The sequence below is a fragment of the Selaginella moellendorffii genome, unplaced genomic scaffold, assembly GCF_000143415.4.
Source record: "Selaginella moellendorffii unplaced genomic scaffold, v1.0 SELMOscaffold_7, whole genome shotgun sequence".
In the NCBI taxonomy this organism is placed as follows: Eukaryota; Viridiplantae; Streptophyta; class Lycopodiopsida; order Selaginellales; family Selaginellaceae; genus Selaginella; species Selaginella moellendorffii.
Genome location: NW_003314268.1, coordinates 3,326,674 through 3,342,513, shown reverse-complemented (window position 1 = coordinate 3,342,513; position 15,840 = coordinate 3,326,674). Strand labels below are relative to the sequence as shown.

General features: G+C 46.7%; 4 protein-coding genes and 1 pseudogene across 4 annotated transcripts; 1 reads left to right on the top strand and 4 right to left on the bottom strand.

Moving 5' to 3' along the window:
* Positions 1-709: 709 nt before the first annotated feature.
* LOC112345225 (NDR1/HIN1-like protein 3) lies at positions 710-3,521 on the bottom strand. Its single transcript, XM_024671560.1, has 3 exons — positions 2,795-3,521; positions 1,014-1,140; positions 710-803 (listed from the first exon to the last, which is right to left on the bottom strand). Exons 1-3 carry the CDS (start codon positions 3,519-3,521, stop codon positions 710-712), a joined length of 948 nt encoding a protein of 315 aa, XP_024527328.1.
* Positions 3,522-3,669: 148 nt separating this feature from the next.
* Positions 3,670-4,420, bottom strand: LOC9634329 (annotated as a pseudogene).
* Positions 4,421-4,846: 426 nt separating this feature from the next.
* LOC9652601 lies at positions 4,847-5,470 on the top strand. The gene has a single exon (XM_024671559.1). It carries the CDS (start codon positions 4,847-4,849, stop codon positions 5,468-5,470), a length of 624 nt encoding a protein of 207 aa, XP_024527327.1.
* Positions 5,471-5,504: 34 nt separating this feature from the next.
* Positions 5,505-12,675, bottom strand: LOC9652600 (callose synthase 12). Its single transcript, XM_002966346.2, has 31 exons — positions 12,571-12,675; positions 12,329-12,521; positions 12,134-12,250; positions 11,994-12,086; positions 11,842-11,933; positions 11,668-11,791; positions 11,487-11,621; positions 11,358-11,434; positions 11,230-11,299; positions 11,067-11,177; positions 10,898-11,018; positions 10,725-10,848; positions 10,473-10,671; positions 10,373-10,425; positions 10,262-10,322; positions 10,121-10,202; positions 10,025-10,068; positions 9,890-9,976; positions 9,743-9,837; positions 9,604-9,688; positions 9,467-9,558; positions 9,340-9,421; positions 8,957-9,280; positions 8,615-8,905; positions 8,435-8,567; positions 8,213-8,366; positions 7,650-8,160; positions 7,232-7,597; positions 6,688-7,179; positions 5,661-6,626; positions 5,505-5,595 (listed from the first exon to the last, which is right to left on the bottom strand). The coding sequence occupies exons 2-30, from the start codon at positions 12,413-12,415 to the stop codon at positions 5,676-5,678; spliced, it is 5,253 nt and encodes a 1,750-aa protein (XP_002966392.1). The 5' UTR covers positions 12,416-12,521; positions 12,571-12,675; the 3' UTR covers positions 5,505-5,595; positions 5,661-5,675.
* A 189-nt stretch (positions 12,676-12,864) lies between these two features.
* On the bottom strand, positions 12,865-15,838 carry LOC9652599 (rop guanine nucleotide exchange factor 7). The gene is made up of 7 exons (XM_002966345.2): positions 15,140-15,838; positions 14,732-14,848; positions 14,452-14,606; positions 14,321-14,395; positions 13,941-14,240; positions 13,484-13,873; positions 12,865-13,426 (listed from the first exon to the last, which is right to left on the bottom strand). Exons 1-7 carry the CDS (start codon positions 15,420-15,422, stop codon positions 13,010-13,012), a joined length of 1,737 nt encoding a protein of 578 aa, XP_002966391.2. The 5' UTR covers positions 15,423-15,838; the 3' UTR covers positions 12,865-13,009.
* Positions 15,839-15,840: the final 2 nt, after the last annotated feature.

Genomic DNA, 15,840 nt, shown 5'->3' with positions numbered 1-15,840 from the left:
GGGTGGGAATCGATTGCTAGCTCGATGGTTGCTCGAGCTCGGCTAAGAAAATGAACGGCCGCACCACCTGAGCAAGAAAATATCGCACCGAACCAATCCATTAATTAACACAATTTAATTCAGACGGCCTATGCGGCAGAATCGAAACCCGTCAATCCATCCTTGGAAACATGACTCGCGCGCTTTGGTTTCGGTCGTGAGTGAATCAGTGACCACAAAGATGCTGCTTTGCTATGATCAATTTTAAAAAGATGCAATAAGAAACGATAGTTAGCTGTTCTGGAGCTAAGAAAATATTTAGTTCAAAGTGTCTTTCATATACCACCATTAGGATGCTGGCAGTGGCCATGCATCCCCACCGCGATTGCTGTCGCCCCGCGAGCGTTCTTGGGGAAGTTTCTCGTCGGGACCGGCGTGGAATAGGCGGAGAGGATGTTCGAGTCAGCATACTTGCGCAATTTCCACTGCCACCAGCGCCACTGGAATTTTGTGATCTCTGCCTCTTGATCCAGCATGGCGAATCGATCAATCCGTGAACAACTGAGCCATACGGTGACCATGAGCATGCAAGCATAGTTCAGTGGATGAACTTGATCCGCCAGGAAGCTCATGCCCATGCTTTTCCTTCCTCTTAAGATTATAGCTAACCCGCTTGGTTCTCGAGTTTGATTACAAATCTTGCAAACCAAAAGCATGAAGTACCTTCATCTTATTGCAGCTGGTTTAAAAGAGCCGACTTCTCTTCACTCGAAAACGCACAGCACCTGGCCACTGGAATCTCCTCCTCCACAAGTGTGACAGGTCTGGAAATCAGTTCCAGCCAGAAAAACCACCACAAACTTGTGTTGAAGCTCTCTTTGACTCTGCTGGCTCGACCACCAAGCGCGTGTAAAAATATAGCAGCAAACGCTTTATGAATTTTGGTTCGCTTTAGGATTTTACCTCTGCATTTTGCATTTCTCATTTCCCGCTAAATTTTGAATTGCTTATGCACCCAGAGAAAAGAGACGAACTTCCAGCAATCGATCCTGCCTGCCTGCCCGTCCAACAAAACCAAGAAAAAGAACAAGCAAATTGAGGCTTGAAATCGCTCGTCGCGTAGCTCAGAATCATCCGCTTCGATCGGTCCTCTCGTCGCGACTGGGGCAATGCACATACACGTCAGATTTGATGGGCATCAAAACGGCAAATTCTTTATTGTGTTTTTTTTTATGTTAAAATCTCTAATTAAGCATATGGTTTTGTCTGAAATCAAACTCGAAAATTTAAAGAGTCACTAGAACTTTTGTGTTGAAATGTAGATTTTGTTTATGTATGTGCTTTTTCAGTACAAGTTTGTACATCCTTGCACAAGTTTATATATCCTTTCACCATCAGAGTGTGCCAAAGCTTACAGGTGTGGCCGGGTGCTCATGATCTTTTTGTGGAAATGTATGGTGGAAAAGCAATTATCACAGATCAAAATGTGCATCATATAAAATCATCATAAATAGCACCTGTCCATGTTCTATGAGCGCCTTGTTACATTGAGAAGTCTCTTAAGGTCAAGTTCTTCGACATCCAGAGAGCATTCCAGCAGGTTTGTACATTTTCTTGCCTTGTTCTCTAACAATCCAAGCAGATAAACTCAAGAAGAAAAGAAGAAGGTTCCTTTTGGAGCTAGCTCCTGGAAAAGATCAATCGACTGGTCGAGGGGTGGTCGCGCCCAAGTTTTCATCTATCCTGAAAGTTCTTGCTTCAAAAAGAATGGATGCTAGCTTTAGAAATTCCCAGTGCTTAGTGCCGTGATCAAACCAACCAGATGTTCTTCAAATCCTAGGACGAAGGGTAAAGTTCATGTGTACATATGGTGGCCGGATCATGATGAGTCCACAACTGCTACATCAGCTGCAGCACCCGGATCTTCCTCATCCCTGGACTATCTCTTATATGGAGTGGAGGCCACTGCGTTCTCTCCCCAGATCGAAAATATGACCCGTAGAAGCATAGCTCGGTTGAAAAATTGCTCTTCTCACCAACGATGGAAGAATGCTGTGGCTATTGCCCACAAAGCTTTCCTGGATGCAATAAACAAAACTTAAAAACATAGAACCTAATAGCATTAATAAAAAGTATATACTCAAATTGATGTACTGATTTTTAATGGCAAACAAAAAAGGAAAGATTACAAAGAAGTCAGTGGAAGAAATTTCTGACTTTTATCCATGCCTTTTAATACTTGTAATTTCAAAGAAATAAATTAAACTGTTTGAAATGTTTGAACATGAAAGGTGATGTCTTTGATAGACAAATAAAATTGGAATTTAATTTTCTTTAATTAAGAAATATTTATGGTTTATAATATTCCATAACATGCTCTCAGATCTAGTGACATTAGCCAAGAGCTAGATATGGTGGAAGTGAATGGTGACAATAATGAAGAATTTCACTTAGAATTACATGAAGCCATGCTTGTGTCTACAAATAGAATTATCTAATTGATTTTTATACACACACACACATGAGATAGATATAGATAATTTAAATTTTATTTAAGATCTTTATTTGAATTCAGTGATTATAATTTATACTTATAAAAAGACTTAGACTCCTTTTCATATTTGTTTTAAAATTTAATCTCATCCATTATATTTTTGATAAATAGACAAAATGAATATAAAACAGGTATATATTATTATCAGGTAATGGTTATTAATGTTAACCTTTAGAAAACCTGGGTGTAACGAATATTTCTAGAATATTCAAGATACTTTTAGTTAATTTATTCAATATCATAACTTGATATCAGAGTCACAGTTCTTTCTAAGCACGCTCTCCCTGGTGAAGGTGGCCAGGGGCCTCACATCCAAATCGCACCTCTCCACAAACTTCAGCCTGGGCGTCTTGAGCTTCCCGATCTGGAACCGGATCTTCACTCGAATCACCACCCGGAAGGAGATCCTCTGCTGCGCCAGCGCCCTCAGCAAGCTGGAGGCCACCGCCCGCGGCAGCACCACGCCGTCCGACTCCACGTCCTTCTCCACGCTCGCCAGGGCTGAGCGCTTGGCCTGCGAGAACCCCGCGAGCACCGCCTCGCCCACCCGGATGTCGTCGAAGAAGACGTTGAGGTGGATGTCATCGAAGAGGATCTTGAGGCGCGTGTTTGGATTGGCCACGTCGAGGATCAAGCCCAGGTCCGCCTTGAGGAGCGCCGTGGAGAAGAAGGTGGTGGGCGAGGCTATGACGGCCCCGAGGTGCCGGACGGCGATGTCGCGGATGTGGACCTTGGGCGATTTGGGGTGGAAGGCGATGTAAGTGACGAGCAGCAGGCACGCGAAGAGCAAGCCGAGGACGAGGAGAATGGTGATGATCCATGTCAGGATCGCGATGGCGGGATTGGGATGGCATAGGTACCTGGAGGCGAAGTTCTTGTGGGCGTCGTGCTCGTCTTGTTGTTCCATTTGCTCCTTTGATCTGTCAGTGTCTGTGCTCACTCCTGTTTGATCCAAGTGATGTGTTTGGCGGGGAAGGTGCCAAGGCATCAGTGTGTTTGACGCATTGTGAGCTTTAAGCAGTTTGCTTTGATCTCAATCGAAAGCATAACTTTACACTCGGCAACAAGAGAGGAAAGCAAAATGTTACAAACTCTCTAGTTTTTTAATTTGTTTGTTAGATCTTTGTTTTCCTGTAGAAGCATAACACTTCGTGTTTCTCAAAAAACTTTTTCTCGAGCATTGTGTTTGAGTTTTACACTCCAGGATTGCCAGAGAAACAAATTCTTTCATTTGTGTTCTCTCTCCATACTTGTCTTTCTTACGCTCCAGAGATCGTCTAGATCGTAGATGATATTTCTACTAGATGATCGATGGGAGGTAAAACTCACAGCTTGGAGGTAAACAACGATAGCCGCGAGAAGAACTTGGTGTGATGCCCACTCGCCACAATCTCGCCATTCTTCCCAGCTCTCCTCACCTCGGCCGATAGCATCACAACGTTCTTCCCCTTCTTCAAAACTTTAGACTCGATCTCGAGCTCATCCTGGGAGAGAAAAGGAAACCAGTTTAAGTGTTCTTGGATCCTTGCTCTTGACTCCAAACTCACATCGATCCTGGCGGCCGAGACGTAAGTGATGCTGAGGTCGATCGAGACGCCCGTGTTAGTGCCACCCACTGTGAGCACCGCCATGGTGCTCACGCAGTCGATGAGCGTGGCAATGGCTCCACCGTGGAGCGTTCCATATCCATTCTACAAACACAGTTATACCGGAGAGGGGATCACGGATCTTACTACATACGGCGAGATTGGCGGGCACGCGAATGCCGCAGACGATCCGGCCTGCGTCGGCGGCCTTGATCTCCACTCGCTCGAGGACACCCGCATCAAAGCCACCGGGAGAGCTCCTGAGCGCCTCCAAGACTGCACGGCCTGCTGCCAACGCCATAGCTGATTAGGGCTCTATTATAATTCATATTTACTTTTATCCAGGTCCTTTACTTTTAAAAGTAAACTTTTGTTTTATAGAAAATATAATTTTCAAGCTTAAAAGGCAGAGGGAAAACGTTATTTGTTTAAGTTAACTTAATTAATGTATTAATATACTGTTTTAACCTTATTTTAACCTGCTCTTGTCAATGGCGGCCATAGTTTTCTTTAGTTTTCTTTGGCGACATTTACGTATATGCGCGAGGCCTTGCACGATAAGTCGTAAAACTGGACCTGGCCTCACCTCAACTCCACATAAATAAAAAAGAAGAAATCCATTCATTCCAACACAGTCACTGTTTGTCTGCTCAATGGCCAGCGAAACATCCAAAGGTACGTGTGTAGTAGAAAGAACTCTCCCAAATCCTTAAAGTTGACGACTCTCATGCTAGATGCTCGAGCCGACCACGCGCGTTTCTTCTACTCCTACATTCCTGGAGTGCAGCAGTACAACGATTCGGGCTCTCGTGCCGACAGGGACCTCTCGGCCTGGAAGCCAGCGCTCAAGAATCCACTCCCCCAGTATCTGGGACAAACTCCCGCCGCCGGCCACCTCCAAAACTACTTCGTCCCGGCCTTCTCCTTCCTCTCGGGAGCCCAGGACACCATCGCTGTTCTTGGCGGCCCCCAGTGGTGGGAGCAAATCTGGGGCAGCAGCCGCGCCGACGACTACGCCGTCTGGGGGATCAAGAAGGACAAAGTTCCCATCGGCTTCCACTGCCTGTCTCCGGCCTTCTTCAAGAAAGATCGTGGACGAGCTCCTCCCACCACCTCGGAAGTTCAAGGCCAGGTCCTTGTCAAGAGCGATCTCGTCGAGTTCATCGATGCCGAGGCGCTGGTGCTCGTCTGGAACGACCGCGGAAGCGGGGCCAGCCAGGATGTCTCCATCTACACCTTGCCGGATCATCTCGGAGCTTTTGCTTTCCCGAACTATGGTCCTCCTCCCAAGGGGACGTCGTACCCGATGATAAATCTCAGCAAGGGCCTGCTTGTCAAGCCCCCAAAGTGAAAAAGGCTAGCGAGAGCGAAGGTGACTCGGGCAATACAAACGAAAGTTGTGTGAAGTATGTGTGATGGAAATAAGACAAAAACGAACTTACAGGCGTGATTCTTTTCCTATCAAAGTCGCGTTAACTACATACACAATCTGGAAACTGTGAGATAGTTCTTCAGGAAGCGAAAACACAAAAAAGACATACCTTTTAATCTTCTTCTCAGTAAGATTTTGGCCTTTTGCCGACGAGAATCCTGGAGATCTGGAGGCCTCTGCTGAAGGCCTGGTTGAAAAGGATCCTCGTCTGCATTGCCTGGAATCCTGGCAGCCAAGATAGAACCGCGGTCGGAACCATGACTAAGATCCCAATGCCGAGCTCGTAGAGGCGAGCCACCGTCACCACCGTTGGCCACATTCCTGTTCTCTCGAGGAAAGGCCTTCGCAGCACCTGTGCAATCTGTAGCAGTCCCCAACCAGTGGGGAGGAAAGCCAGCAAGCTGACGATCAAGTCCAAGAATCTAAAGCTTGTAAGCTCGATGAGGACGATGAGCACCAGCACCGAGAAGAACAACGCGAATGCCTGGATTGCTCTGTAAGTGAGGTGCTCCCTCGTCGCGTACTTCTCGTGAGCGAAGGATAGTATCTTATGAAGCAAGAACGCCACCACGACGTATATCCACGAGAGGAGATAAACCAATATACTGGTGCTGTGGTTCGCGATGCCAAGCTGGTAGACAATGCCGTATTGGAAGAAGAAGAAGCGCAGGGAGAGGATCACCTCGAAAACTTTTCCCCATATGCCTGTCGTTCGCAAATGATCCTGCTCTTCGTCCCACCAAGATTCCCAGCTCTGGTCAGCCTTTACCAGGACCCCTCCTCTGTAGAACACCCAGTTGAAGAAATCCTCGTAGTCGTCCACGGTTTTGAGCCAGTCGAATCCCGACGGGTTGAAAACGAATGGTGCCAGGATCCATGTCAGTGCCAAGAACCAGCTTGAGAATGTGAGAAGAATGTAGACCACTGTGTCCTTGCTGAAGGAACCGTATGCCTCGTAAACGACCAGGAGAAGGGCGAGTTCGAGGCCTTTGATGAAGTGGCTTCTTGAGTAGAGCCTGTAGTTCTCCGCAAACCGCTCGTGCTTCACAACAAATCCTCGTCCGGTTGCACGATACTGCATCCAGAAAAACAACACTATTAAACGGCAAGCCACACAATGCGTAAAACTGAATTACCTTGGCACCGCCATGAAGAAGAGTTCTTCCAAAATAGTGAGTCTTGGTGCCCATAGAAAATGTGAAAAACATAGAGGCTAGTTGAAGCTGGATAGTAAAAAAGTCCCAGACGGCCTTTGAGAATCCTCGCTCAATGGAGTTCTCCACAATCATTGGGAGCGCAGTGAAAAGTCCCAGCTGCACGATAAACTGCTGATTCAGTGCTGCCGTGAGAGCGCTGTTACTAGTTGAACTGGACAGAAGTCCACGCTCAACTCCGCTCAAAGCCAGATATACTCGGCCCCAGAGAAAAGCATACACCGTCAGAACCACCATCATGTTGTTCAAGTAAAACCCGACTGTTGTGTAGTAGAAAGAAAGCATGCGGAAAAAGTCCAGTCGGTGTCCAAGGCGATAAACATCCCGGCTCAAAGTTTGTTCACCGTTGCCACTGGCCACCTTAGCCTCAAATAGAGCTATCTGATTTAATCCAACATCTCGACCCTTGCCAACCTATACAGAAGACATGAGGTGTAAGTATGTCACTGCTAAAATAGCCACAAACCTGGATGTATTCGTGGTGAGTAACGTTTCCTCCCCTGAGAGTGCAGTTAAAACCCGCAAAAATGTCCTCGCTGATGTTGATAACTCTCGAAGCCTTGCTAATTCCACCTCGGGAGATAAACCAGAGCCTGTCGAAGACGTCTGGATGCCCGTAATGCATTCTCACTTTGAGTGGATTAGCTAAGACTCGCTGGCCAAGTGTAACAAAACTAGTTTCTTGAGATGACATGAAATGCGCGAGTGAGGAGACTGATCCCGTAAAGACATGCTCACGAACTCCAAGAATAGTAGGCTTTCGCATACCATAATAGCGCGTGAACTCTTGGAGCAAGTTTCGCATTTTCAGCGCTTCTTCAAAATAGTTATCCTGTAAAAACGGAGAGGCTTAGCACAAATATGTCTAATATTATAGAGCATACCTGATTCATGTCAATCGTCTGAACAGCTTCGCCTCTGGTAAAGATTAAAGCGTGGTTCTGGTTCTCAGGCTTCCCTTCGCCTAGCTTTAGTGGACCAGGTAACTGGATCCTGTAAATCTCAACCTCTTGATTGCTGGCAGGATCGTATTTAACGAGAACCGAGTAGAAAGTTTTCGCGTCTCGTCCCGGAACCTCGTCCACGTATGCAATGCGCAAAGCTTCGAACTTCTGCATGAGGAAAAGTATCTCTTCTGCCTGGTGTTCGTTCTTGGCTTTCTGGTTGCCATATATCTGACAGGCCACCACGTACGTGAACTTCAAGCTTGACGCTGCTCGGTATTGCTCCTCCTTGTAAAGCGAGCCGCTTTGTCCGTGACCAAACGAGTCTCGGTGTACGTGTGACCCGTTCCTACTATCGTCAGCCATGCTTGACGCCCGCGACAGCATTTCACGGTAGCCGTGAAGATCATTTTCCGATGCCGAATCTAGAAAAGCTTGAATCTGCAAAGCTCTGTATAAACAGGCTGAGCACCAACCAATCAGCAGAAACATGTGCGACAAACCTGTTGTAGTACATCATTCCACGTACGGTACGTGCGAGAGTCTGGCCACGGTAAGAGGCCCAAAGGCGAAGTTCCAGACCTTTGTCCGCAGTCCACAAATCAGATTCTTTTATGCCAAGACTGCTCATACGTTCCAAGAAGTTGATCCACTCGTCTTCGTAACAAAAACAAAAAAGAAAAAGAAAGTTCAGCACTTGCGTCTAGAAACAGCAAAGCAGAAACCTGGAAATATCTTTTGGAGGTAAAACAGAATTGAGACTCCCTCCTCATTTTCATCAAGGAGCTCGTTCTTGGTGTACAAAACGGATTCGCTATAGTAGGGTGTTAAAACACTAAAGGACAACATCTTTTCCACCTGTGAAAGAAGGAAGTAAGCTAAACAAGATTTCAAGAAACACTCACCTGAGGAGCGCGAGGCATTGTCATAAAGAGAGAGTTACTGAAAAAGGAAATGCGTCGCCTTGCTTCCAAGTTGTGCGGAACACGTGAAATAGACTCTTTAGTACTTAATACAATGTGTACTCGTTTCAGCTGAGGGAAGAAATCGTTGTCTTCAGGGTCTGGTAGAATAATAGACTCAACGAAAGGAAGTGGTTGATCATTTCTCCGCGGTATTAAATAGTCTTGAAGACCTTTGTGCTTTGGAAAATCGCGCACTACAACATCAAATAGATTTTGTAGAGCCGTTACTACCTGAAAAACATGCTTTTTACAAAATTAAGCACGGAAATAACTCGGGCAAACCTCTTTCGTGTCCTCCTGAGTCGGCCTTTTTAACAATGCTGCTATCAAAGGCAATACCCGCGAGTGAATGTTAGGAAGCTCATAAAGGTTGTATTCGTTGCAAAACTTCCCCTGGCTAAGAGCGCTGTCGATCTGTTCAAACAGGCGAGTCAGGGTAGCGTGATCTTCGCTTTCCTCGTTGATAATTTTGCGAAGAAGTATATGTTTCAGGCTTTCATAGCATTCGATCACAGCGGATGGACGGAATTCGTTTTTACAAATCTTTCTCCACAACCTCCTGTCAGTATCCTGCCAATCTCTAGCTTGCCCAAGAGCCATTAAAATCTGAAGATGAAGTTCGTAAAAGAAAAGAAAAAAATAAGATCACATACGAACTAATGTACCTCGTTTCCCAATAAAAACGCTGGCCATTGCAGCACAGAGATGTTCCACTTGGGAGTCGGAACTTCCAGCAAATTGATTTCGCTACAGGTAAAAAGATTAGTAGCCGCACGTAACTACTGCTAATACCTGTTGGAAACCAGATCTTCCTCTCTGAAGGTGTTAATAATTTGATTCCAAACGTGCGCAAACCGCCGCTCTTCTATTTGTTTGGCCTCAATCTGTCAATACTCGTTAGAACACTACCTATTGCAACTGTTTATTACCTTCTTGTAGGGAGACCCAAATCCGTAACGAAGTTTTAACCTGTGCATCAAGTCTTTAAATGCTGCCGACCAACTTCCCCATAACCTGCATGCAAGTTCTCCCATTAGAACAGTGGGCAAAATTACAGAAAACAAGTACCTGGGCCTTAAGAGTGATTCTTCAGGCATAAGGTTGAACTGAATGGCACTAGCAAAGAAAGGAAACCGCAATCTGAATTGATGGATGCTTCTGATCTGAAGTGTAACAACAATGAATGTGGCAACTTCTTCAAAAGAGAGCGCATACCTCACCAATATGTGAAAATAGGCCAATCAAGGCACCAACTAATGACGAGAACACAGAGTACCAAATTTGTGTGTCCATAAAATAAACCTGAACTAACTCGGTCAATTTTATATTCCAAGCAGAAAAGAGACGTACCAGCACAACCGGAGCCCACAAACATACCGCTGCAATACGATTTCCTGTAATATAAACGGAGTAAGCTTGCACTCTAAAAGTCTATCATCAGCATACCTCTTCCAAAGAACTGGTGCCACCTGTATTCGACGTTTGTAGTCCGAAGTGTGGCCCTTGTTGGTCGCACTAGTGGACTGATCTGTTTTAGAAAAAAAGAAAAAAACGATTACAATGGCTTCTGATAAAAATGTGGGGCACCTGGAATGCGTAGCTAAAAGAAAACTTAGCCGCCAAAACCATTATCCAGAATAATGTGTACCTGATTTTTATCACAAAACTCAGCAGTAGGAGGAATCCAGAAATACTCACTTTATGTTGTCATAAAGGCTCTCACGTAACCCACGGCCGACAAAAAGCCTCGTCTGCATTATTCGAATCAGCAAAGGCTCCGTATTTGAATTCAGCATACCTGAAACCACCACGTCATCAAGTTGAAGATTTTCCAGTCCTTGTTCTCGATGAAGTTCCGCACCCAGGGTAATATGAAGAGCAGCAGAGCTAGAACTTCCGGGGCTATAAATACCAATGCAGCTTCAATTAACATTTTCAGCCGCTGGTTTGCTGCGTTCGACCAAAATCCGTCCTGCCGGCGCTGGCGCCACATTTGACTGCTCGGACAAAAAGTTTAGTAAACCCGCCGATAAGAGTCTGATCTAGTTACCTGTAAAGGACTGCAAATACTATAACCCAAACAACGCCAGTAACGATCTTTAAGACCATTCTTACTCCAAACATCATGGTCTCTCTTGACATAAGTCGCCTTTGCATCCAAATGTCCAACACAGCTGAACCCAAGTATCAAGCGTCAATATGGCTTGCAAAGATCTTGTTTACCTTGAAGGATGCGGAGCCCAGCCCAGGTAATGAATAAACTAAAAAGGTGTAGCGAGATATCTTTTTGTCGTAGTGCAGTCCATGGAGGCCCTGCTTCCTCCCAAGTAATTAGAATTGATGCCTGTACAAAATGGTGCTGTTAAAAGGACAACATATGTGCACAATGTACCTGCAAGAAAAGTATATACATAACCCATAGGCGATCAAAACTCCTGTATAAGTTCCAGAAGGAGCGTTGCTCTACAAATCCAGTTTTTCCAACTTTATGTGTCAGCATGCCCTGTGGAAACTTAAGAGTAAGTTAACAAGTTCAGCTTACAGTGCTAGCATACCGCAGGCTTAACAAAATAATTGCTTCCCAAGTTCAATGGCCATCCTAAGTGTTGAAAGCATCTGTTACTCCTGAGCAGGTAAACATGTGCAAGAAAACTGTTAGATATCCATAGCAGGAACTTCATACCAAAAGTATTCGTTCATATCATCGTAATTCCTCCATGCCGAATGAGGAGCTTTACCATCCTTGCTTGCCGCAGCTTCCTGCCGTGAAACATACGTTACAAAATTACGGTCTTAATGGTCCTCAACTCACTTCTTTGACGATGTCATATAGTGGAGTAATCACGTTCTTCAAATACCCATTTTCCCCGTGGCTTACAGGGCGAACAGGCATGGCTGACATTTCGTCAATGTAGTCTTCCAGTATTTGATTCAGCTCGTCAACCATCTGAGACCCCATTTCAGCCCACAAACGTGTGGAAGAGAGAACTTACATTGTGGAATATAAAGGCGAGGCACTCGGGCATAAACCGAAGGTTGGCTGCCTCACCCCACACAAGAAAGTAGAGTGATATATAAAGTAGCTCCAGCCTCTCATCCACCCTTCCGTCATATACTCTAGTTCATAAAAATGTAAAGAGTTAGAATAAATGAAGCATCTCCAGTACTTGAGTTTGTTTGGCCGTCCCATGAAGCTGCACCATAGTCTGTAATTCTTGAGCACTTTCTTACGTAGCTTGACTACCACCTTCTGGTCTAGCTGCACAAGTTTAAACCACGATGAACGAAAGACAGAAACTAGCACACGAAGTAACCTTACCCGATCGATGGGGTCTGGCGGTGGCGTGACTCTCATTTGCGAGTTCGCAAGCAGAAGTATCAAATGCTCTCTTTGGTTCTTCACATTTCCTTCCTGGAAAACAGTTTGAGTCAAACTAGCTCCTCAGAGATGACACGCACCTGAAATCCAAAGAAACCTTGAAGCCAATCGAGAAGATCCATCCCTTGTCTCCATTGAAAACCGGGAGGTTTCCTCAATTCTCCCACCGTCTGTAGTGCGGCAACAGCTGCCCGGACCTACACGCAAACAAACATCAATACGAGAGATACACAAAAAAACTAAGCTCTTGCTAGAAAAATAGAATCGCGCCGTACCTCTGGAAAATGTAGCGCGACGTGATCCGCCAAGACATCGTGCACAGGAATGATGTTATACGCGGCCCCAGGCAGAGCGGGATTCATCCTCGCTGTTGCTGCTACGAGCTATAATCTCTAGAACCACGCTAGAACCCTAGAACTGACAGAGCTGAGCTCGATCTCGCGAAGAACTACTCGGGACGCATCCTCCCTACTGCCGCACACATGTAATCTTAGACCGACGATCTGGAAGCGCGTACCTGACGTCGCCCGGAGCTGGAACCCTAGAAATGAGCTTCAGTCGGGCACCACTATCCGCGATCCCGCGAGGAAAGAGAAAAACGCGCCTGTCATTGCCCGTCTCTTGACGGCCCCAGATGCGCCTTTATCCAACGGAAGCAATCGAATTGATACTGTTCCTAGCCGTTAGATAAACCTGTATACGGACTTTCCAATGCGAGATCTTTGTGGATTTTCCTTGAGCTATACATCCATTAAAAACCATGGAGAGAAAATGTAGCACTCGTGCAGTAAATTTTTTGCGCATGGAAGTCTCGATCGATCACCAACTTCAATATCGATTCGATCAAAGCGATCGAAAAATTAAATGGGAAGTGCTCGCATTCAGGGAAGAACTTTCCAGGTGATCGTGTTTTTACTTACACGGGGGTAAACTTCAACCATGGGAGCTTCTCTTTCTCAGTCCCTTCCAGGCGGGCTTACGAGCTTCATGTTCCGTGCGTACGACCGCTTCTGGGCGACGAGATCGTCGACCGCCCGTACGCCGCCGTACCGCCCCGCAGCGGCCTTGCCGAGTGGCGTGGGAGAGTTCGTCTTCTTTGGCGAGCCCACCGGCGCTGGAGGTGGCGAGCAATTCGGCGAGGCGAATGGAGTCGCGTATGGAGTTCGTATCTGGAAGTGTCCCGAGGCTCTTCCTCGCCGGATGATGCTGCTGTTTAGATTCGAGTGAGCTGCTGCTGTTACTGCCGGGGAGTTGATTCGGCCTTGTCTGGCAGCGTCGTCGATGAACAAGACGTCGTCGATCCGAGCGAGGATGTTAAATGCCAAGCTCTCCAACACCCGCGAGTAGCTCTCCAGAATGGAGTGACCAACGTCCTAGAACGAAAGAAAGCTCTCGTGAGAAACTCGAACGAAGCTTTGAAAGATCTTTACCCGGTTGTATTGGATCTTGTTCACGTCAAGCACGCTCTGGGGAAGTCCTGGAAACCGCTGCTTAAAGCTGAGAAGCAAGCTCTCCGCTCTCTCGACGAGCGTTTGCCTGTCAATCTCGGCGACGAAGTCCTTCACCTTTCCCCACGAAGACTTTGCATTTTGCTTGATCATGTCTTTCTGCTGGTGGTGCTGCTGCTGCTGCTGTATTTGCTGGTGCTTCTGTTGATGGATCTTCCGCTGCCAGATGTGGATGGCGGCCTCCACTCGGTTGGCCGCCTCGAGTGCGTTGTGCTCGGTCGAGAGATTCAAGTGTTGGAGGAGTGCGTCCGGAGAGAACTTTTCGGCTGTCAGTCCTCGGTACATCACCTCTCCAAGGCAGGACTTGCCATTCTACACGAGACCAGCCATCTTTTCAGAATGAAACCGTGACAAAGCTGGATGCAACTTAAGTGTGTACCTTTGGGAGCGATTCCCAGAACAAATCCGGGACCTCCATCTCCGAAAGGACTTGCCCGTTGATCGCCACGGCTGCCTTGAGGATCTGACTCGTGCAGTCTCGTTGGTTCTGGAGGCTCTTCCTGGCTTCGTCCGAGAGTCCATTGGGAGGCACCCGAGGCGTTGGAAGCCACCATTTCTCTTCCTGCCTTTGCAGCGAGTGCTGCATGTTGTTGTTCTTGTTGCTGTCGTCTTTCTCGGAGAGAATGATTCCTTGTTCCACATACCAGAAGTCTGTCTCTTTGTAGCTATCGAGGGACTCCTACATGCAACAAAAACAAGACTGGCTAAGAAAGAAGAAAACAAACCATTCTAAACTCCAAAATTCTGGCGCTGACTTACCAGCAGCATTGTGTCCAGCTTTCGCAATGCGGGCAGATTGATGTGGATGTCTGAGCGAGGCCTGGTCACCATAACCTGCAAAGCACATGTGTCAAGGAAAAAAGAGGAGAAAAAAGAGATCTGGCTATGACCTCCAGATTGCTTCCATCTCTGAAGCTCTGCCAGGAAGGGACCAGCTCCACAATGTAGTCGCTTACGGAGAGAAGCCACTCCATTTCCCGTCGCCACATTGTTTTTCTTTCGTGAGACAAAGGCTCCAACCTCCAAAGCTCTCCAAACACGGACGCTGTATCGTGAAGAAGAAAAAAAAAAAAACAAGCCAACCAAAAAAAAAGGTAGCTCGTCAGCTCTACCAAGTATAGCCAAGCCAGAGTACGAAAACAAAGAGAGAGCTCAAATCAAGTACTCTACCAGCAAGATTTGTGATGGCGTTGGAAATCGCGAGCGCTGTGCAAACGCCTTTGGCGCCTCCGGACATGTCTTCTCCAAGAAGAAGCTTCGCAAACTTCTCCTTCATCATCTCTACTTCTGAAAGAACAAAAAATATGTCATGTCGATCGAAGAGAATAGAAAAGAACATCACTCTCATCCAAAACCTTGAGAAGCACTAGGCTCTCATTCATCCAAAAACTTTGTGGAGAAACACAAGACTCTCATTCATCCAAAAACTTTGTGACTCCCATTCATCCGATTGGCTTCTCCCAATCTTTGTGGCGAAACACTACTCTCACTGGAGAAACACTCAGCACAAGCAAGCAAGCAAACATGGTGGTTGCATTGGATTCTTAACAAACGAACGATAAAAAAGTACCAACGTACCAGAGACATTGGTTTCACGCTTGACCCTTTTCTCCTCCCACGCGAAGCTGCTCACGCTCTTGCTATTCAGGCTGCTAGTGCTCACAGATTTCGTGGTGGAAGAACACGAGACCTCGGAATAGGAGCGCTCCCGCCTGCAAAGCGGCCATCCCAGCGGCGACGCATCGCTGCTGCTAGTGCTGGCGAAATCTTCCAGGAGCTCCTCCGGATCGTCGCGGCAAATTCTGGCGTCGTAGCTAGTGCTGGAGCTCAGGCCGTCGAGCAAATCCTCACTGCTATCCATTGACAGAAGCTATTTCGCCCCCATCCAAGAAAGAGAAGAAAACTGGCAGGAGCTCCACCCACCTAGCAATCGCAAGAACGAACAAGAGGAGAAATCTAAGAAGCGATGCTGCGCATGGGAGAATGATTAGGTCTTCTGGCGACAGCGATGATCGAAGCGAGTGGTAGCGAAATCCCTCGCCGCTGTCGAGCGCTCTCGGTGCGATGGCGTGACCGAAATGATGAATCAGTCGATCGATCGCAATGCAATGGCAAGACACACAGATTGATCGATCGCGCGAGGCTCGCGAGGCGCGACTTGGTGGAATGGCCGGCCAAAGGAGGAAATCTTCTCTGTGCGATGGAAGACGAGGAAGAATCGGAGCGATGAATTATGGGAGACGCTACTTGAAAACAAAGATTGCCGATATCTCTTTGTC